The following is a 21,409-nucleotide window of genomic DNA, read 5'->3' on the forward strand; positions in this document are numbered from 1 at the left end:
TTAATATTTTAATAATTTTAATTAAAAACAATACAAAATACAGCCACACAAGACAAGTTATCAAAGTTGATTTTATCCATGAACTTAAAAAAAGACAATACAACAAGGCCTTGCTGAAATTCTACTTGCAATTTTAAAGATTAAAAAAAAGGCAATTTCTAAACATTTTCCAGCAGTATTTTTGCCTCCCAGCCATCTATGACACTGTCAGAACTAGCACTCTGTATTTCTTATGTGAGCCACCTGAGGTTTTGGGATCTGTGTAACTTCATAAAGACAGCCCGAGTGTCAGATCTCAACGATAAATATTTGGACTTTCATTCAGACCTGCACAATTGATGGCAGGTATGGAATGTTTCATGGTGCAGCACTGGGATATGAGGTTACACCTTACACAGAGCAGTGCTCTCCCTCTGCACAGATGCTCTCTGGCTTTTGCTCACCGCAGCAGCCACAGCCCCAGTGCCATCCCACCCCAGCCACGCAAGGAACTGCCACTGTGCTGCTCAAGCAGGAGCCGAAGCATCTGCTGAGTGGCATTTGCCACACAGTTATAGTAAAGGACATGACAAAAGGGTTTGGTTTTAGGGGTCAGGCTGTTAGATCTAACCAAAAGTCTGCTATGCAGGTTTTTAAATCATTTATGAGTCATGCAAACTACAGCTGTCCAGGCACAAGTCTCTAGATAGCCTGAGATGCAAAAGTTAATGACCACATCTGTAACAATCCTCTAGGAGTACCTAATTTACTGACCAAAACCTCTGAGTCCAAGTCACTTTTCACCAGGCACATGTAAGGCTCTGTTTACTGGGCCTTTGACTCTGCTGGGCCCAAGAGAAGTGAGGAAAGCCTTCAGCAGAATGCTGAGAAGTGGCAGAAAAGGAGGAGGAGAGAGGACTTGTCCAAAGAGGGAAGAATGCAACCTGTCCTGAGCTGCACCTGCTCTCCACAGTGCTTCAAGCTGATCCCACTGCTGAGCAGTGCAGACACTGCCATTGCCAAATCCATGGGAACAGCAAGTTAATTGTACATGCACACAGTAACTGCATTGCATCTGGCCACGTCTTCCGACTACAAATGATGAAGGTTTTGAGGGCAAGAAGCTCCACACGTGGATCAACGGAAATACAAGAGAAAACCCCATCAGCCTGTGTGCTAACATGGGTGCAGTGTCCCACTGCCAAGCTCAGAGGCTCAGACAGATCAGTGCCACAGCATCAGCCAGGACACAGCCCCACAGGCAGCACCACAGCCTGGCAGGATGTCCTCAGCCCCATCCTGGGAGCTCAGAACACAGGTTCCCACTGAAACTGGACTTGTTGGTACAGTGACAGCTGCCAAATGCAAAATGGAAATGGCACAGAGAGGGTGGCACCAGCTGCTCCAAGGGAAAGGCTGAGGAGTGAAAATATTCCTCCTAGACACACAGTGCATGGCAGCAGCCATCCCTCTCCTGCCTAACACAGCAGGAGAATGAGTGAGGAGGATACTGGAAAACATCTCTAAAGAGGTGATCGCTGACATCAACCCAACACGCAACTTACACCACAGGGTGGGTTTCAAGTTACATTGTACCTTACTACAGCTCCTTCCTCTTTCTAGAGTCTGAATTTTCCTTGTTTTAGTCTAAGATATTGCATAGTCTATAAGTACAGACATGACTAAGATAAATGCACAGCAAGCTGGATGCACACAGCTCAGCAGAAGCAGGACACAGGGTGCAGTGCAGGGTCACATGTACCCCTCAAAAGCTGATTTTTAACTGGAGAACTACAGCAGGTTTGTATCTTCCATGGAATGTCAGCTCTCATGGGAATACAAAGGAAAGCCAAGACTAAAGGCAGGTAGTTTTGTGTGTTTTAACCATGGTGCTCTCCACGGGTGCAGAGTAAGTGCAATGCACACCATGAATGTCCTCTGAATACCTGTGATGCAAAGCAGCAGCTACCACAGGCTGAGCCCTTGTGCTTACATTGTACCATCACATACTCCAGGACAGTACTGGAGTCCTCAGAACACTCACCGTTCTCATTTTACACTGGGGGGGAAAAAAAGAGTTCTCCAATTCCTCAATCCCATTCTCTCTCTAAAATGAGCATCACCTGGGGTATACATTACAGTGGACTGGAATGAGGAACAAAGCATTATTTTTTTAAACAGGTTTGATGATTATGCTTAGCTTACAGATGTGCTTCAGAATAAAGGCAAATTTAGCTCATTGCCTGAAACCTAATTTTCCCACATTCACACACAGCAGCTCCCCAGTTCCAGTGGTGTGGGGTAGGCACTGAAAGCCCCATGATTACCCCAACAACTCAGAGGACTCTCAGGAACGTGTATTGGCAGAGGTCTGTACTGATACCTAATGTGATTACAAGTGTTTTATCTGATTTAAAGAAAACAGACCTAGCTCTGTGCTGCAGGCAAGGAACATCAACAGCCATGTTCTTGCTGCAGTGCGAGAACCTTCCACTGCCAGCACCAGCCTCTCCCTCCCTGCTCACATCCCGGCTCTGAATGGGTGAAATCTGTTCTTTGATGAGCAGGTGCTCAGCTTCAGACCTAACTGGAACACACAACAGGATGGGGCTTCTACCAAAGACTTTTCAGAGCCTTCTCTCTGTAGAGGTAGAATGATTGGAAACAATAGCACAGGCTCTTTTAAATCCTGAAGAAACTGCTGCCAGGAGACATTTGCTGCTGGCCAACTGTGAAAGCAGACAACACAGTCACCTCGTACCTGTTCAGATCTCCTGGATGTAACTGTGGAAATATTTTCTAAAGCAGATCTAAAGACCATAAGATTCCTAAATAAAACCTAGTGAACTTCAGTACAAGCAGCTGTTGCATGCTGAAGGAACTTGCAGCTTTTTACAATTCTTTCTTGTACTGAGACATTAATATGAGCATGATGGAGCTCTAGGTCTAGACAGAATATGTTGACTAACAGAGGTAGCTTTTACTTCAAAAATACCTTGAAAAAAACTGTATTTTAACTATTTGTGAAACCATTGGTCAGAACAGAGGACACCACACACCTGGAGTAAAACACAGGTACAAGTCAAACATTTAGTCTATGCCAGCTACCTTAAAAAAGTTATTATTTAGCACTTGGGTATCATTTCAAGTGAGGAAATACTCAACAACTCCAGGCTACCACCTTGTTTGACATCAGTCTTTTCCCTACCTAAAGCTACACACGACCCTGTTTCCTTTCTAAATACACAGTTTAAACAGTAAACATTGAGGTCTAGAAAAAGATTGTTCTGTTCTGCCCAGAAGTTAAGCAGAACAGGATTAAGGTAGAACATCCCAAAGATGCTTCATCATGATTATTTTTCCTCTGCTATTTATAGCTCCTTGGTGAACCTGATATAAGTTAAGACACTGTTACAGGTTGATCAACCTGATGTTTAGAATTCCAAGAGAGGCACTCAGACTTTAATTTCCACAGACATCCAATGGCAAGTCAGTAGTAGAGAACATAAAAGTGCCACTACTCTGCATCTCCTAATTGCATATATTAAAAGGGAAACCTCAAAGCATTGTGTTATGAGTTGCAAATGCAACTCTTCTACATTGCATACACTGTACCTGCAGCAAATGTTTGCAGTAAGCAGAAGTTCACATCTGTATCTTCACCTCATTAATGGAAAAGCAATTATTCCAAACTAATACATTAATAAATAACAATTCCTAGACAGGTTTGATGAGCTGACAAGGCTCAAAAGCCAGCAGTGTCCACATGCAGGGTCTTGAAGCAGTTTAGCATTAAACAATGTGCCCTAAGACAGATTCCACCCATTGTAAATGCACACGTTGAGCAATGCCCAGGTCAAGGTTGTGAGGGATTTCTTTTTCTGAAGAACAATCAGAGTATTTTCCAGATGTGTGAAAGCCTCTGTTTGCTTCAGTTCACAATGACTCTCAGTATTTAGCCTCTGGTTCATCTGCATCACTTGCCTCTGTTTCGCTGCTCTGGGAGAAATCCTGTGGGGTCTCTACTCTGTCCAGTTCCAGAAAACTCATAATGAGCTTGGCAACTGCTTCCACATCACTGTGGAAAAAGAAGAAACGATGGAAGAGTTAGTGGGACTGTGGTGCTGACGAGACAAGAGCAGGCAATTCCTGAGAATAACTGCCTTGAGGTAAAGTCTCATGGGCATAGAGGGGATGGCTGACAGCATGGCACACCAAGACATTCCTCCACATCAGTTCTCTCCGTAGCCCTGCTGCAAGGTTCCTTATTAAATAAACTTTCTGTTAACTAATACACCAAGTGGTTGCAAAGTAGAATTAATCCCCTGAGGAAGACAACTGTCTGGAAGACAACTCCAGCAAAGGGATCTCAGATATCTAAACAGGATCCTGATAAATGGCGTTACCCCAGAGGTCTGTTAACAAAAACGTGATGGGGTTTAAAAGTTTAAACTGAACAACACAAGGTCATAGCAGCAAGTCTGAAAACTGAGCTTGGTTCCAACAGCTGGCAACTACTGACCCACATGACTGGCACTTCCCACCTCACAGACATTTTAAGAAGCCCCCGGTGCACCTTCTGCAGCCCAGCACCGCGCTCTGCGTGAGCGGGTGTGAGAATCCCGTGACAAAGCGCAGCACCACCAGGTGGCCCTTCCCGAAATAGCGCACGGCCTCCTCCTCCACGTTCACATCGCGGATCTCGTTCAGCACGGCCACCACTGCGGGGACAAAGGGCACAACACGGCACTGTCATCGTGACTGCACACCCTCAGCACTGCCAGCGGGACAGGGACCCTGCTCCTGGGCGCCGCTGCTGGCATCCCACACTGCCAGGGCACCCCTGGGGCAGCAAACGGCTGCTGGGCTGCTCAGGCCAAAAGAAAACATGCAGCACGTTGTAGCTGGGACAGGCCCTAAGGAAAAACACCCAGCCAGGCATTGGGGAGCAATCCATTATTACTTCTGTTTCCCACTTGCTCTAATACCAGTTTGAACTATTTTTCTGTAGGCAAACAGGTGTTCAGTTTACTGAGATTGAACAAATACTGAAATATTTAACTGCTCAGAGCACCTGCTGATTTCTGCATCCTCAAAGGAGTGGTACCTAAACCAGATATTACCAAAGAGGAAGAGATATCCTCAGCTCTCCATTGTAGACATGTATCCTAAAGGAAAGTTCAGAGACATTAAACATCCTTCTCTTCACATCTTTAATCTTCCATCTCGAAAATGAACTCTTTAAAAAACCAATTCAGCTTAAGGTCATTCCAAATTTGGCCACTCTTCTGAGCTTATGGAGAGCTGGTTCTATTTACATCAGGGAGTAGAACAAAAACTGACATGGAAGAAGATCCTGCTTTTGCAACAGAATACAAGATCCTAGTTTGCAACAGAGCTACCAACTCACCTTGACTCAACCAAGTCACAGACTATACTGCACTTCTGTTAATCCAAGAGGAAGCCAAAGGACATCAGATCCTGCATTGAACTGAGCCTCCTGAACAGGCTGCTTTAAATGCACATTTTCTATCTGCAGGATGCAACATGTCTGCTTGCATATGGTAGCTAAACCTTTGCCTGCTCCCCAGAGCAGATGAGATTACAGGAATCTCAGCTTCTGGATCCAAAACTAAAATCTTTCCAGCAGTCCCAGCTGCCAAGCAGGCTAGCCAAGTGCAAGGCAAACACATTAACATCCCAAAGGAATGACTAAGATTATTATGGAAAGCAATGTGTAGGCCTACTTACCTTGGATTAAAATAATTAACAAGATGCATTCAGCGCAATGAGAAAAAGCACTTGTGCCCAGAGAGGCAGATTGTTACATCTGCTGCTTGGGAACAAAGCAGATCTGGAAGCAGATGTGACTTAATTTGAGTACAGAACTCCAGAGAAGCTATTGAATGGGCTCGTATCCATCTCTTCTGCTGCTCACCACATTTTCGACCACAGATGCTGCTTTCTCACCTTGTTCATTGCCTCCTTTTGACAAGGTCAGGATTTTTTTGTAGAGATTGAATGTTTTTAGGCAGACTGTTCCCTTGTTCTTATCAAATATAGCTTCCTGTAAAATTGAAAAATAAAAATTATCTTGAAAACACCATCACTAGCTATGCTTCAAAGTCAAATAAAAATACTTCTACGGGAAAATAATCTTGGTCAACAGCTAGTTTAGAGACATTCCTCTATTACTAGACTGTGAAAATTACAATCTTGCTCTTGGTTTTAACAGAAACTTTACCACATCTCTTGTGTGACTTCTAGAAGGGAGTCAAAAATGGGTTCATTGTCCCTCTTGCCACATTCCTCACGTAATAAAAACTTTGCCTGGAATCAAATTTGAACCCTAACTTGTAACTCCTATAATTTTCACTCCTGGTGAATTTGACATTCCAGGGCTGTGCTCTATGGGCTCTTACACAGACCCCAAATACCCCTGCCAAGCAGTGAAAAGAGGATCTTGTTCTCTTTAGGTGAGCTGCTCATTCGAACACAACTCAGGTCAGCAGGCTGACAAGGTGGCTTATTGCTCTCAAATCAACATCCACATGATTCCAAACCAGCTTGTCCCAGAGGAAAAAGGCTGAGCAGCCCTCAGAGATCCCTTATTTACTGGTTGTTCTGTTATTAGCTTGAAGGCTAAGTTCCAAATCATGTTGTGCAGCTGAATGTCCTAGTCATCCTCCCTCTTTTATATAAAAGAGAACATTTTGGGCCAAGCCTCTCCTTAAAAATACCCACATGTTTAGCTTCACATTTTCATGTTTGTGTAGTCAAAGAATTATTGCCCTAATTCTAGTCTCAGCACAGCAACCCAGAGGGTTTCCTCAAAACCAAAAGCAGAATTTGTCTGTTTGGACTGAGCAAGTGCGTGGGGCTGCTGGAATCAGCATCTGCCAACTGCTTCCTCCTCACAGAGCCTCATTTCCTGACTAGAGCATCTTACCTCCCACTGCTCCAGATTCTGGGCTGCCACAAAGAAACACCCAGCCATGTAGAAGAGCTTCCATGCCAAGCTGTCTGAACAATGCAAAAAATGCACACATTTAGCTCTTTTTTTCCCCCCTCCCTTCTTTGGTATTCAAACAATCCTGAAAGCAACATGCTTCCTTTAAAAGCCACAAAAGGAGGAAAGGTTTCTCTGATGGAACATTTTTGCCTTTAGTTGTACTACAAGCAATTTTACAGCTCTTTGCCAGGATGAAAATACAGAAAGTCTTCACACTTTTCAGAGACTTCATTCATGCTGGGCTCCAAACCATGCAGAATTATAAGCATATGTATTATTGGCAAGGTTGTAACATCACATCTTTTTCTTCTCTACAAGCAAAGGCATCTTAAAAGGCATCCACAAAACTGCCAACCTGCTGTCAAACACCAAATATTTGTGCTGCAGAGGACAAGGATAAGGACAATGAAAATTCAATAAAGCAAAACTTGTTTCTGCATAAAAGGAAGCTGTTGGTCCTCTTAGCAAACAAACATTTGCATTTCATGTCCTGGAAGTGTTTACATGTCACAGCCTAAACAATTTGCTCACTTAGGCTTTTAACTGAAGGCACAGTAGAATTGTGCTGGGCTTTCAGAAAACTTTGCCTGCAATGTCTTAAGAAAAACAAGGCTGATTTAGCTGGTGGCTCAAGCAGCTTTCGCTGCATTTTGCTCTTTAAATAAAAATACGTGGGTTGCATTGGTAGCACGTTCCTACACAGAATTCAGTTTTCACATTTGATGTTAACAGGCTGCAGCACAAGGATCACAGGGCAGCTTCCAGGATAAATCCCAGTGATGAGAAGGCAGCTGGCATTTGGTGCAGTGTGCTGTGCTGCAGGGGGAGGAAGCAGCAGGAGCTGTGTGACCTCTAAAGGTGCTTGGGTGAGTAATCTCTGCTAGTGATGACTTGACAGTTTCCAGAGAAACAGAGAATTTCTGTCACAGGCAAAGCAATCATTTCATTATGGTGTCAAATAATCATTGCATCTTCCCAGGAGAGCTGTGAGGACCAGCTCATCACATTTATAAAACATTCAAAGTACAAAATGCCACAGAGTACCAATATCATTATTAAAAATACTTGCAAATGGAAAAAGGAGGCTGAGTAAGAAACAGAGCATTAAAGCACAGTCAGCCATAGAGGCAACAGTTATTATTGGTTTTAATATTCACACCACAGAGGGAGAGGAACCTCCGCTGCCTTTGAAGGGCCAGACAGAAGCTGCAGATGTGTTATCAGCATGAAAAACAGATCAAGGAAAGAAAAAACTCCCCCCAAAAAAGTGATAGGCCATTACCTGCACTGTAATAAGCAGCAGCCAAACCTATGGAGGCTATTCCTAGGAGGAAAGAGGAGACAATTAGGACTAATAAGCAGCTCAAAAAACATCTCAAGTTCCCTGATGAAAAACGTCACTTTACAAGGCAGTACAAATGTGATTTCAACATAAATCACTATATGAAAGTCAAGTTATTTTTTCTCTCGGTATTAAAAAAACTTTCATTCTGCAAAGGCATTAAAAGCACAGGGGCTGGGGTCAGAAATAAAAACGTTGTGACACAACTGGGAACAGAACCTCAGAGGGAATCAATCTAACCATAACACCGTACCTTTCCTCAGCACAGTACAACTTGGAGTGCTCACACAAACCTTGCAATGGTTATTTTCCCCTGTAAGTGCTCTATAGAGCCAAAAGAAAGCTTTTGCAGTAAAGTTGTGTCACAAACTGCCAGCTCCTTTCTCCCAGGGAGGAGGAAGCACCTGAAGAGTGCCCCAGAGGGGGCATGAGATGCAAAGATCCTCTCAACATCCCTGAAAGCAATGACACCGTGGTGTTGCTGCAGTGGGATCTGCTCAGCTGGAAAGCAGGATATGCCAGATTTTCCCCAGCAGTACAATCCTAACAAGTTTATTTTTCCTGCATAGTCAGTAGTGTTTATAAAGATGCCTTTCAGAACATCCTGTATGACTTCCCATTCCTACAGTGTCCTCAGGAGCTCACCACACATGATCCAAGCCCAGCATGGCCACACTGCAGTCTTCCACTCCTGAAAACTGAGATGTTCTTTAACCTAACTACACAGCTCCTTCAGAAGCTTCACATTTCTGCTGCTGCATGGCACATAATGAACTTTCTGTTCTTGATCTCTCAGGATTCCCTTAAAATTCCATCCATGAGCTCCTGAGGTTCTCCAGATGAGACTGAAAGTCTCCCAGTGAAACTCCCAGGCTGAGGCTTCAGACTCATTTAGTGGCTCTGAGAAAGGAAGAGTTCAAAGCACAACCATTCCTTCTCCGGAAAGGAAAAATGCCTGGAAGGCAGGCATCTCACTGGGGGCTCTTTCAGGGTTTTTTTCAGTGACCCTCTTCCCTTAAAGCAAGCCCTGAAATAAGCTGAGGAATGCTGTGGCCTTACCAACACAGAGAGACCAGGATCGGATGCCAGGTGACCTCTTTAGGTGAAGATGGGAATTGGTGCGTTTTTCAACCAGCATGTACATCTTCAAAAGACACTCCCCACAGCCCAGTTTGACTCATGAAACCTCACTGGTAAAAAAAAAAGGAAGAATTTTAAATCATTGTAAAAAAGGAAGAATCTTAAATCATTGACAATTCCACCATTTCCCCTTCCTAGTATTTTTCAGGATTTACCAAGTCTTAATCTAGACTATAAAAGACACTCCAGGGTAAGAACACAGACTTTTTTGACAGGAAGAGCAACGTTTACACTGAAAACAACCACAAAGTAAAACTGTCATGAGAGTTGCGTAACAACGACAGAGATCTGAACACTTGGAAGAAAGTTCTCATTTTGGGGGGAGGTCTCTTCCTATTATAATCAGATTCCAGAAGAAAAGACGTGAAAAACAAGAACCTGGAACAAAGTTGTTGCCAATTCATGCAGCCCTTCAAACAGATAAACCAGCAAGGGGAATGGAAATCTCTTTGACAGCATTTTTGGGACAGTGCAGCCTCCTGCACCTCTGACATGGGGTCTCATCCCTGCTGCTCCTGCCCAGGAAGGGCAACAGCCAAGCACTGCCAGCATCCCATAATACCACACACAGCGTCCCCATCTTCCAAACCACCTCAACAACACAACCAGGAGCTTCCAACAACAACTACGTCTGTCTGTCTGTCCTCCACAAGACCACGCCTTCAGCCTAGGCAGAAACAGTAGAGACTAAAACAGGTACTAATTAAAACCAGTAAGATCTGGGTGACCCCATGCAGCATTTTCAGTATGTTTTTACTGGTTCACAGCAAAGAATCGGAGTCATTTAGGGTGAGAAAGGCCTTTAAGATCATGAAGCCCAACCACTGCCCAGTCCACCACTAAACCATGTCCTTAACCACCTCAACTACGTGTTCTGTGAACACTTCCAGGGATGGTGACTCCTGTCCCACAGAACCAGTTCAGGGAGGCTGGCACTAAGCTGCTGTTAGCTGCCCATGATAACAGGCTTCCAGAAAATGTCAACATTCATCAGGTTTTGAATAACCATGAAAAACACGGAGAGAGCAGGTCTGAGCACATCCAAGCCCTTACAAAAGGCAAATATGTGATTTTCAGTCCTTTAGTTATCCGGCTGCTCTTGGGTATAAGACGACGCTCCTGTAATTCTGGCAGTTTGGACACAAAGCTCCAGGGGAGCAGATTTAGCCAGGTCTTTTCAGTTAAACAAAAAAAAGCACCCACGACTTTGATTTTAATCTCTTAGCAACACATCTGAGAGCATCTGAAACCGAAAGAGCCAAAAGCACTTATGCATGAGCCACGCTCCATCTCCTCCGGATGTCAAGCATCAAATTTTAATTTTCAAACGACTCCTGCGAGTTGCTCTCAATATACCGGAAAATACTTCTGCGTTTACCGTGCCTTCTCCTGCCTGTTATCAAAGACAAGTCATCAAATACACCGAGATCACTGCAGAAATCTTGCTGTATTTAACAAATATTACACACCCTACTTAGAACATAATTCTCACACGTATCAGTCAAGCCCATTAATGCAAATTTTGATATCTCCCTCCACAATAATTTAGTGAAGTTGAAGCAGGCAAATGCCAGTTTTGGTTTAATGTTGGACACTCAACACCAGTGCATTGTCTCTCCCAGGCTGCTGCCTCCAACAGATGGACCTTGGAATAAAAAGCACCAAAGCAGCTTCTAAAGTTACGTTTAACAAATCAATCATAAACGTAGAGATTTATCTAAAGCAAATACAAAAGTTTTACTACAACAACGCTGTGATTACAGAGGAAGAGGTATTTTTGTGCTGCTCTTTCATTTCAAATTCCAAAACTCAGCTTTGCCTGAATTTGGCCGGTTTGACACCGAACTGGTCTCCAGCATCAAAACAACGTTCTCAAGCTTCCTCCAAGCTCCGGGTTGAGGGCGAGCCTCTGGAAGGCACACCTTGAAACCTCCACCACCACCGGGCACCGAGTCAGGACCGCTCACGGGGTGAATTTTCTTTGCAGAGCTCCTTTTTTCTTTACCACCCACCCCTGCACCTGCTCCCAGCGCATCCCCCCCGCCCGCCTGGGGGAAGGAAGACCCTGCCCGGGCACGGACCAGCCCAGCCACAACCCACCCGAGGCCGCGGGGTTTGTTCCCTTACGTGTGGGGAGCCGAACCCGCCTTCAGCCTCCCGCAGCGCCGTGCCCGCGGCACCCGCCCCGCTCCGGCCGCCTCCTGAAGGGACCCGCGGCCGCCTCCGCCTCCCGCGCCCTCAGCGCCGCTGCCGCCTCAGGGCTGGGCGGAGGCGCCCGCGGCCATCTTGGGTGAGGGCAGCGCCCGGGACGCGAGCCGCCCTTCCCCCGCCGTGATGGCGGCGGGCCGCCCGTACCCGCCATGGCGCCTGGGCCCGCCGAAGTCAGGGTGGCGACGTTTCCGCGGTGCTTTGAAAGAGCGGAAACCTCGCGTGGTGAGAGGAGCGAAGTGCTGTAGGGTGTGGGAGAGCCGTAGTGGATCCAGTCGGACCGACCCGCCGTGGGTGAGGGGCTCGGGGAGGGCAGGGCAGCCCCTCGCTGGAGCAGAGCTCCCCTGAGGGCTGTCCCCAGGCTCGGGCACTCCTGTGGAGGCCAGGAAACCTCTGCGTTCTCGATGGCAGCGCTCGGTGCTGTGGCTCGGCTATGGCAGAATCACAGAACGTTTGGGGTTGGAAGGAGCCTCGGGAGATGCCTCAGTCCAGCCCCTGCGGACACACCTTGAGCAGCCGGCACAGAAACGCGTCCAGGTGGGTTTGGAGCGTCTGCAGGGAGGTGTTGCCGATTTTAAGAGCTCTCTAAACACACACACAGAGTCTAGTTTAGCAAGGCGACGTTGTTTATTCTGCACAAGGTGCAAGGTGGAGGTTTCCGCAGTTCAAGCACGCCAAAGCTTTTAACTACTTTTACATTTTAGCAAACAAAGACATTAGTGCTCACTGGCTACAAGCTACATAGTTCTCTTATTAATTCGTGTTCCCTCTTCCATCGGTTAATGATTCACTTCTCATGCTAATTAAGTCTGCATGCTCAGTCTTACCTTCGTGTAGGTGGATTTCTTGTGTCAGTGGTTGCAGATTCCCCCTGCCAGAATTACTTTGTAGCCAGTTGGAGCTGATTTCAGCACAGTTGCTGAGTTGGCTGTATTAGTTTCTTCCTTATCTTGGGAGTCCTGGCCAGATGGCCCCTAAATTCTGCATTCTTTGTGTCCACTGCCATTCTTTTTTTCTCAGATTTTGTTAACCTCTGCTAGGTCTGAGATCACTAAAGCACGTCAAGCCCATGACTTTTAACAAGGCAATTCCACCAACAAATACCTTGTTTTTTCTAACACCTGGACATCACATTTGCAAAGCGGAAATATCAGTGATAATCTTACAGGCCCAACATTGATGTCATGGGTTTTGTGTACATCAGCTGAAGGCTTGGGTTTGAAAATCTGTTATTTGGAGAGGAAAGTTTCTCATTCACCTGAAACACAGAGTAATTTTCCTGTTGTGGACAAATAGGCTGCATTTGGAAAATCTTTTGTGTTTTAGTCAAACATCATTCAGATGGGAAAATGTTCCTGTTCAATCCACTAGAGCAACTGCTTATGTCAGGCAGGATGGGTGAAGTGCACACATCTGTAGTTTAGCTTAACTTCTTAAATTCCCTTTATCTCAGTGTGTAACTTCATCTACAAATGATATTTGGTCCTCTCTCAGTTGCACAGGAATGTCCTTCCTGAATGAAATCCTCAATTTTTGGCTTTTTTTTCTGAACATGAATATATTCCGGAGTGTTTGCTCAGGGCCATGACATGACAGAAGTTTCTTTAGCTGTTCTCAACACTGTTCTGGTGAACTGAGATTTTGATCAGTGTTTTTCATAACAATCCAGAGTGAAGATAGGGGAAAAATAACCTCCAGAGTCCATGGTACAGACATTTAAGTGTAAATACTGGAAAATACCAAGTGATGTGCAGTTTGTGTGTGAGTGTGTTAATGGGAAAAGGCAGTGAGGAACTGCAAGGATGAATTGGCCTGTGAGTCACAAGGTACCAGCTGCTGGATTTGGATGAAAAATAGGAAGTAATAAGTATCACGTGTCCTCAACCCAAACAAGCAGCTGACTGAGTCTTCTGGGAAAAATTTGTCTTAATTAGCTGTCAATCAGTTTTTATAAGCAACTGGTTTCTCTGGAAACCAAATGGTAAGCTGTTTTGAGTGATACGAGACAAAAGATTTCTTGTGTCTAGAGTAGAGTGAAATAAGAAATTCATCTGTCCCCTCCACTCAGCATATTTTATTATTATGTTACTAACTGCAAAAATATCTGCAACTCTCTACTTCTCCAGTTCTTCAAAGGTCACACTAGGATAACCTGATACGACTTAATTTAATTATGAAGTTACAGACAAATTTTTTCAGCTGTGGGAAATACCACTGACATGCACACACAATCAAAACAAACATGGCAAAGATCCTTTTAAGTTTCTGCTATCCATTAATGATTCTTACAGCATTTTTTTCTAAAATCTCACACCGCTGGGGATCGTACACCAGCTCTTTGTAGTAGTGAGTGCTGTTATGCCCACCAATAGAAGAAGGAACATTTTGAAAGCCTGATCCTGGACTTAAAGAACAGCCTGAATTCCAAACCACGTTGCTGCAGAAACAAAAACTATTTTCCAAAATAAACAATTCAGGAATGTGATTGACTATTTGTAGACTTCTTCCTCAACAGTGTAAAAATAGATTCTGTGGAAGTGTTTATGTTCTATTTGTGCAGTAAACACACTTGTGACTTTTAAGTCATTGATCTAAACCCAAGAACATGCAGACAGAACAGAAGTGACCTTTATTTTGAATTAGTTTGACATGTCTGGAATTCTGGTGCTTTCTCCTATTTCAGACCATTTTCTTAAATATTCTTTTCTAACTCCTTATACATTTTTTTCCCCCACCCTAAGATGTTAAACTTAGGAATTCAGCTCTGCAATAAACATGTGATCTTACTCACATGGCAGGATAAAATCCCAGAGTGCTTGGGTGAAAGCAGCCACCAAATGCTTTGGCTGGACAGAATTGGCTGCGAGTGCTGCTAGAAATGAGCTCATCCCACAGAACGAGCTGACCTCGATGGGAACAGCGTGTGTGCAGCCTGCAGAGCACACATTTCGTGGAATTCATGTTTATCAGCTTGTAGCCAAGATTTCTTACCCAATTCTGACAGCTGTGGGGTGGCATGTGCTGTCGCTATGGCAAGGAGGCATTTACAGCTGGCACTGCCCTGCAGGACTGCTGCAAAGCCTGGAACGTTTTGCAGTTGTTTGCAGCACTCTGTTTTCACAGGGAAACTCTTCTTTCTCCATTTCATTCAGGGTGTAAATGCTTCAGGTGCAGGGATAAATGTTACATGGAGCCACAGAGGCCAAATACATCAACAGTGGCCAGAAAAGCAAGTGATGCCTTTAAGGGAACAAGTGTTTGAAGTTGTGTCCTTGGCTAACAGACCTCTCTGGCCGTGCCTGTCTCCAGCTCTTGTGCTCAGAAACCATCTGTTAAACATTTAATTTTTAATTTCTATTGATCTGAGGTAAGAAGTTCTTCCCAGGAAAGAGCAGTAGAGTTCTTACGTTTAACTCTCCATACAGAATGATGTTGTCGTAGATGAGAAAATTAGAAGGGGGGGGGGGGGGCAATGTTAAACATTTAAAGCATTAGAGGTCACTGTAACAGGAGGGGATTTACCCAGTGCTACAGAAAAGTTGCAGTTTAGGCAGGAAATCGTGTGTTTTTTGGAAGTTCTGTGGTTTCATTTATAAAATGTCATTTTGCACTTGAAAACTTCTTTGTGTAGCCGTAGGCGTTTGCTTGTACGTGTTGTGTTCGTGTGGCCGGGGGTTAAAAAAGGAGCAAAAAGTTGATTGAACCTTTCTGACTAAATCCTACAAGCTGAGGTTCAGAAAGACAAGAAATCATAAACATCTTGATTAATACTCTGGAGCCTTTGAGACTGTGGAAGGCTGATGTCTGTTTAATAATCCTGTTCGTGAGGATTTGCGATTCCTGCCTGGGAACAGCATCGCTGGTACTTGTGTTTTGTTACAGAAATGGGAAATCGCAGCATATCGGTTAAATAAAATGGTGATGATGCTGTATTTAGTAACTGGCAGAGTGTAATTTCACTTTAAAGCCATCGGGAGAAGAAAAACAAACCCTTTGTACGATATAACGGAGGAGCGCGTTGTAAAAAATACGCAGGGACGCTCCAGAGGAGCAGCGAAGCCTCGGGCACAGCCCCGCCGGGAAGGGCACCTGCCTGGCGGGTCAGTGGGGCCCGGGGGTCCCGCTCGGGACGGCGACGGCGATGAGGATGGGGATGGGGACGGGGACGGGAGTCCCTGGGCGTACGTGCAGCGGCGCAGGTCCGCAATGAGCGCGGCCGGGGCCGTGCCGGGGAGGCGGCGGAGGAGGCGGTGCCGCCCCGCCCGCTCTGCGGCCACAGCACAGCCCCGGCGGCAGGTACGGCTGCGGCCCTGCGCGCCGCTTCCCCCGTGACAGGCTGCCTTGGGGCTTTCGGGGGCATTTCTGGGGTCCTTATTTTTTTTTTCCCCTCTGTCGAGCTGCTGAGCTGCGGCTCGTGCCCGGCCGCTCCGCCGTCACCTCGGTGCGGGGCGCTCTGAAGAGCCGGGGCTGCGGCGGCCGGGGCTCCGCTCCCCGTGCGGGGCCGGGGCCGCGCTGCGGGGGCGCCTTTCCCGCGGGGCTCGGCCGGCGCTGTCCGCCCCGCGTCGCCCCCGGGGCCGCTCGGGGCCGCCCGCAGCGCCGGGGGCCGGCGGCGATCGCGGGGCGATTCCGGGCCGGGGAATTGCGGGACACGTGAGCGCGGCGGGGCCGCCCCGGGACCGCCCGGCGGGGCGGGCGCGGCAACAAAGGGCGGCGGGGCCGGGCGGACGGGACGGGAGGGAGGGAGGGCGGCGGGGCCGGGCCGGTGGTGGGCGCTGCTCGTGCGGGTCTCACCTCCCGGCCCGCTCTCTCCTGTCCCGCAGCCCCGGCGCCCAGGAGCCCAGGGCCGGGCTGCGCCGGCCGCGCCGCAAATGAAGTGCGAGAACTGCAGCAAAAAGGTGAGTGCGGCGGCCGGGTCCTGCCCGCCCCCTCGGCGGGTGGGGGACACCGGGGATGGGGGGATGCAGCCGGCCGGGACGGGCTCGTCCTGGGGCCCGGGAGCCCCGGCAGGGGGAGCGGCGCTGGCCGCCGGCCCCAAGGTCACCGAGCTCCGCGTCCTCGGCGCGGCCCGGCCGTGACAGCTCCCGAGGAGCCCCGGGTGTGTTACCGCGGGCCGGGATGTGCCCGGGCCCGGGCCACACGCAGCGCCCTCGGCTCCTCCTGTGCCGGCGCGGGGCAGCCCCGCAGCTTAACAAACCGCCCGGAACTCTCAAACCCGTGAAGCAGGGAAATTCCTGGGGAATTACTTCCATCGTAGTAATTGCACTTTGAACGCACGGTCTCGCATGTGTTCCAAAACGCTGTGAATAACTCTGTTAGTGGTTAATGACATGAACAGTTCTGGAACAGAACAGTGTTCTTACAGAATGGTAAACAGGCTTTGCATAATCCACCCCTTTTATGTTTCGTTTCAGGAATGCAGTAAAAAACAGAAAAATGATGAGACACAGAGTACATCTGTTGATGCATTGAGTTCAAATGATGGCTCTGAAGAGGTAATGTTCCTTCTAAAACCTGTATGAGACTCTATATTCTTTTTTGTGCACCCCTAAGGAGGTTATGAGGAGACAGCTTTCACCTACTAAGTATAACAACGAACAACAAGCAGTTGAAAAGAATTACGAGCTCTTGTAGGCATCCCTGAATATGTGAATCAAAAATCTTGTAAAAAGGTGAAATAAAAGCCATTACTCTGCAATCACAAACCAGAAATTCTAAGCTCTAAAAATGTGGAGTGCTAAAACTCTTTTATCAAGCCTTCAGAACAGAGACAGAGCTTAAAAGAGCAGTTTTGATAGTACAAGTGGACAAAATATCTACTTATTCTTTATATCCTAGTGTTCCTTTTTCTCAAGTGAGCTGCAGATAGTGTCATAGCCAGGACTGTGAAACTCTTGGTCTCACAGAGTCCATTCAGTGCAATTGTAGGAGACTGTGTTCTGTTTGTTTGACCTCGTGGTACAAAGCCTAAGCCACCTTGCTGTTAGGGGGACATCTCTAGTAGTTCAAGGAGAAGTTTTCTCAGTTGCTTGGTGAGTTGATGTCAGCCCTGGAGCACAGTGCAAATGAAGTTACTAGCACATGGACTAGGGGCTAAATTTAGATCTTTGTTTACACTTAAATATTTTGCAGTTTCACAGTAATAGGAGGAGCAGAACTATGATTGGGATGGAACATATTGTTTTGTTTACCTGTAAATAATCTTGGTTTTTATGCCAATGTCATGGATTGTCCCGCTTTAAACCAAACAGTGATACTGTGTTTGCTTTTCACCTGGCTCATTGCAGAGATCTTGAAGATCATTTGATCATTATTAAATACTTGTTTCCTTTTTTTTTTTTTCCCCACCAGAAAAATGAGTTTGATACATTGGCTAATGCTAAAATACTCCTTAGTGACTGCCTAGCTTGTGACAGTTGCATGACACTGGAAGAAGGAGCCAGAGTTTTCCAACAGAACCAGAAGGAGTTCTTTCGTATTCTCAACCTTAATAAGGTAAAGTGACCCAAACAATAACCCCCTGTTTTTTGGGAGGAGGAGGCAGTTACAGAATGACCGAGCAGCTTGGTTTTCCAAGGCAGAGAACATGAAGATTTGTCAGGATAGGCTTTTTCCAAAGAGGAAGTGAAAACTTCAGGCAGCACAAAACGTTAAAGTGCTTAAAATAATTCTGTACTGGAGTTGCAAGGTCACAGCAATTAATGTGAACACTGGAGAAAAGTTACTGCGCCTGCAGAAGGAAAATTTATTGGCAATGTGATGATTTCATTACGGCACTGACAAATTCTCCTGTAGTTCAGTGTTTATAGATATTCATACCTTCATTGCTAGGACTGTTCTGGGTGGTTTTTGGTGCTAATGTATCCACACTATACAAACCTATGGAGACATGTTTTTGAAATTAGAATTCTTTATAATATATATTCAACCTGACTACATTTTGTCCATATTCTTAGCAAACCTTGTAAGTGTGCTATTGCTGTTTTATTTTCTGCTGAGTTAATTGCTATGTGTAGTACTCAGATCTTTAGAACCTGATATTAAATTAATTGTTTTAGTTCTGCTCCAGACTTCTGTGCAAAAACTGCTAGAATTGAAACTTCTTGATCTGTACATGTCTGTCATAATTATGGATTAATTACATTGTACTTACATTTCCTTAGAAGGAGTTTTCCTCTCCATACAGAATGATGTTGTCATATATGAGAAAATTAGAAGAGAAGGGGGAGGAAATAATCTTTTGGCTCACACGGGTCCTGTTAAGAGGGCCTGAAACCTCCAGCAGCAAGGCAGGCAGGTCCCTTCATCACAGCTCCAGGGGTCCAAATGCAGACAGTGAGCAGAGGGCTCAGGAGCTCTCCTTGAAGGGTCATTGCCCAGACTGTGGCTCTGGCCTTTGCAGGGTGACACTTGTCTGTAGCACAGTCCTGCTTTGTCTTCCAAGGGTTCCACTGGTGTGGAAAATGTCCCAGCTAAAAAGCAAGATGAATCTGTCATTAGAGGTGCACAGTTCCACACCATACACTGGGTGTTTTTATAGGATTCCTCCGTGCCTACAAATGCTGATTTGTTGAGAGTCCCATCTTGCCACTTTCCCTTAACAGCTGCAGTGATAAAGACACAGGAGCCTTAACAAAAAATGAGATGTGTAATTTGCTGGGTTGCTTTTTTAGCTTCCAATACCCCTGCTTCTGTCAACGTTATTTATTAACGTTTAAACATACAGCTCTTTTAATATTTGTTAGAATATTTCATCCTACTAGAACATCAGAGGTGCTGAATGTCCCTTAACTTTCCTTATCCCACCTGGAAACCAGCCACAGAACTGTCCTAGGAGAGATGGATTTCCCCTGAGTTATATAAAAGAAACATCTATGGATGATTGGAGATGAGCACTGTCAGAGGAACATCCTGTCCTGCTGCAACTTGGGGGTTGTTTTACAGGGTTTTTAATGGTGTGGCCCACTGAAGCATAAAACTCTAAGGAATAACTCCAGGAACAGGAAAGGAGGGGAAAGCAAGGAGCCTTACCCTGTTGTAATGATGTATCTTCCCCCCCCCCCGCCTTTGTTTCATTTTCAGAAATGTGATACCTCAAAACACAAAGTGTTGGCAGTGTCTCTGTGCCCTCAGTCATTGCCTTATTTTGCTGCTAAATTCAATCTCTCTGTGAATGAAGCAGCCAAGAGACTCTGTGGTTTCCTCAAAAGCCTTGGTAAGTTTGCATTTGTTATGGTGGTGAAGCAGAAAGGGAGGGATTGTTTTGGTTGGTTTTGTTTTCTCAGCGGCTTTCCAATACCTGAAGGGGCTGTGAGAGAGCTGGAGAGGGCTTTTCAAAAGGGCCTGGAGTGAATAGGGCAGGGCTAGGTTCAATACTGGGAAGAAATGAGGGTGGGCAGGCCCTGGCACTGGTGCCCAGAGCAGCTGTGGCTGCCCCATCCCTGGCAGTGTCCCAGGCCAGGCTGGACAGGGCTTGGAGCAGCCTGGGACAGTGGAAGGTCTCCCTGTCCATGGCAGGGGGTGGCACTGGATGAGCTTTAAGGTTCCTCCCCAGCAGAACCACTGGTGGGATTCCATTCCAGGATATTTTGTTACTCAGTCCTAAGGTGCCATTGCACAACCGTGTTCAGAGTTTGAACTCCACGCTCTGTGAAGTGCCAGCCAGGCACCAGTGTGAGCAATGGACTGGGGACATTCCCTGCTCACAGGAAAGGGCACAGAACAAAAGGACATTGTAGAGCTGCCTCCCAAACCTTTGCTGCCAAGAAATCAGGGAGGGCTTAATCACAAGCTTCCCATTATTTTATAACTTGAGGGAGAAGGTAGTTCTTACTCTAAGTTCCTTTCAGTCCTTTTGACGCATTGTATCTCTAGAAGATTTCTCCGTTCTGGTTTTTTCCTGTAATTCGAAATTACAAGCACTGTTGTATCTGCCTATTTTATGTTACAGCTGTATTTCCTTTGCTCATTATATACAAAGTTTTAAATAAAAAGCAAAAGCAGTTTTCCTTGTAAGTTTGGGATTGTTTTACTTATTTGAAGGAAGAAAAAGGACAGTAATAAACCCAAACAATAATCTGTTACCTCATATCTGTATCTATATATATATTAATTTATATATTCATATTTTTTTCTGATGCGTCTCTGTACCCAGTGTGTATTCTTCATCTCCAAGCATTGCTAAGTTGTGGGCCCCAGTTTTCCTAGAATGCATTCATTATCTACACTCACTTCTGTGGGGAGGTGCTCAGTGTTACGTAGGCTCCCAGGGAGTGTGTTGCTGAATGAGCAGCCAGAAGGTCTCTGCTGTGTTGGTGAGATATGCTCCTGTACCTCTGCAGACAACTTGAGATACGCCTCTGAGCTGGATATCATTTTTTTGGGTGGCTTCAGCATGTCTTGAAAAGAGCATTGCTTTGCAAGAGTCACTGCATGTCGCCCAGGAGCGGTGACATCCTCTTCAGTTGAACTAAAAGTGGCAGATGCAAGGTGCTCAGGAGGAAGCAGAGAATGTTTGCTGTGCTGCTTGCAGCATTAGCCATTTGGTGGTCCTTTTCAGCTCAGGATGTAGACGATGCTTTTCCAGTGTATGGCTTTTATTTGTGACTGCTGTTTGTGAAAACTTGCAGAGGGGAAGGAAATATACCCATTGATCCTGCAAGATTTTTCACAGGCCTGGAACTTTGAAAGGGGTTTGTGAGGTGGAAAACATTCTGATGACTCCCTGTTGC

General features: G+C 46.0%; 2 protein-coding genes across 8 annotated transcripts in view; one reads left to right on the forward strand and one right to left on the reverse strand.

Annotated features, from left to right (window-relative positions):
* CYBC1 (cytochrome b-245 chaperone 1) lies at positions 1–12,707 on the reverse strand. 5 transcript variants are annotated; one of them, XM_066200757.1, is made up of 7 exons: positions 12,509–12,707; positions 9,393–9,523; positions 8,274–8,315; positions 6,929–7,002; positions 5,950–6,046; positions 4,556–4,700; positions 1–4,057 (listed from the first exon to the last, which is right to left on the reverse strand). In XM_066200757.1, the coding sequence occupies exons 2-7, from the start codon at positions 9,475–9,477 to the stop codon at positions 3,928–3,930; spliced, it is 573 nt and encodes a 190-aa protein (XP_066056854.1). In that variant the 5' UTR covers positions 9,478–9,523; positions 12,509–12,707; the 3' UTR covers positions 1–3,927. The 5 variants fall into 5 exon arrangements, with proteins under 5 accessions (XP_066056854.1, XP_066056853.1, XP_066056852.1 ...); XM_066200756.1 differs by having other exon boundaries at positions 12,189–12,707; XM_066200755.1 differs by lacking the exon at positions 12,509–12,707 and adding an exon at positions 11,829–11,939.
* NARF (nuclear prelamin A recognition factor) overlaps positions 12,123–21,409 on the forward strand; it is a 21,674-nt gene continuing 12,387 nt past the window's right edge. Inside the window, exons 1-5 of one of the 3 annotated variants that reach the window (XM_066200751.1) lie at positions 12,123–12,218; positions 16,502–16,576; positions 17,093–17,173; positions 18,030–18,173; positions 19,761–19,893. In XM_066200751.1, the coding sequence (XP_066056848.1) occupies positions 16,550–16,576; positions 17,093–17,173; positions 18,030–18,173; positions 19,761–19,893 (385 nt within the window). In that variant the 5' untranslated portion in view covers positions 12,123–12,218; positions 16,502–16,549. Of the gene's footprint in view, positions 12,219–16,402; positions 16,577–17,092; positions 17,174–18,029; positions 18,174–19,760; positions 19,894–21,409 lie in introns of those variants that run through there. The other 2 variants (XM_066200753.1, XM_066200752.1) reach the window with 2 other exon arrangements.

This window comes from Chamaea fasciata, unplaced genomic scaffold (genome assembly GCF_029207755.1).
Source record: "Chamaea fasciata isolate MVZ Bird 193981 ecotype frontalis unplaced genomic scaffold, bChaFas1.0.hap1 SCAF_19, whole genome shotgun sequence".
Lineage (NCBI taxonomy): Eukaryota > Metazoa > Chordata > Aves > Passeriformes > Sylviidae > Chamaea > Chamaea fasciata.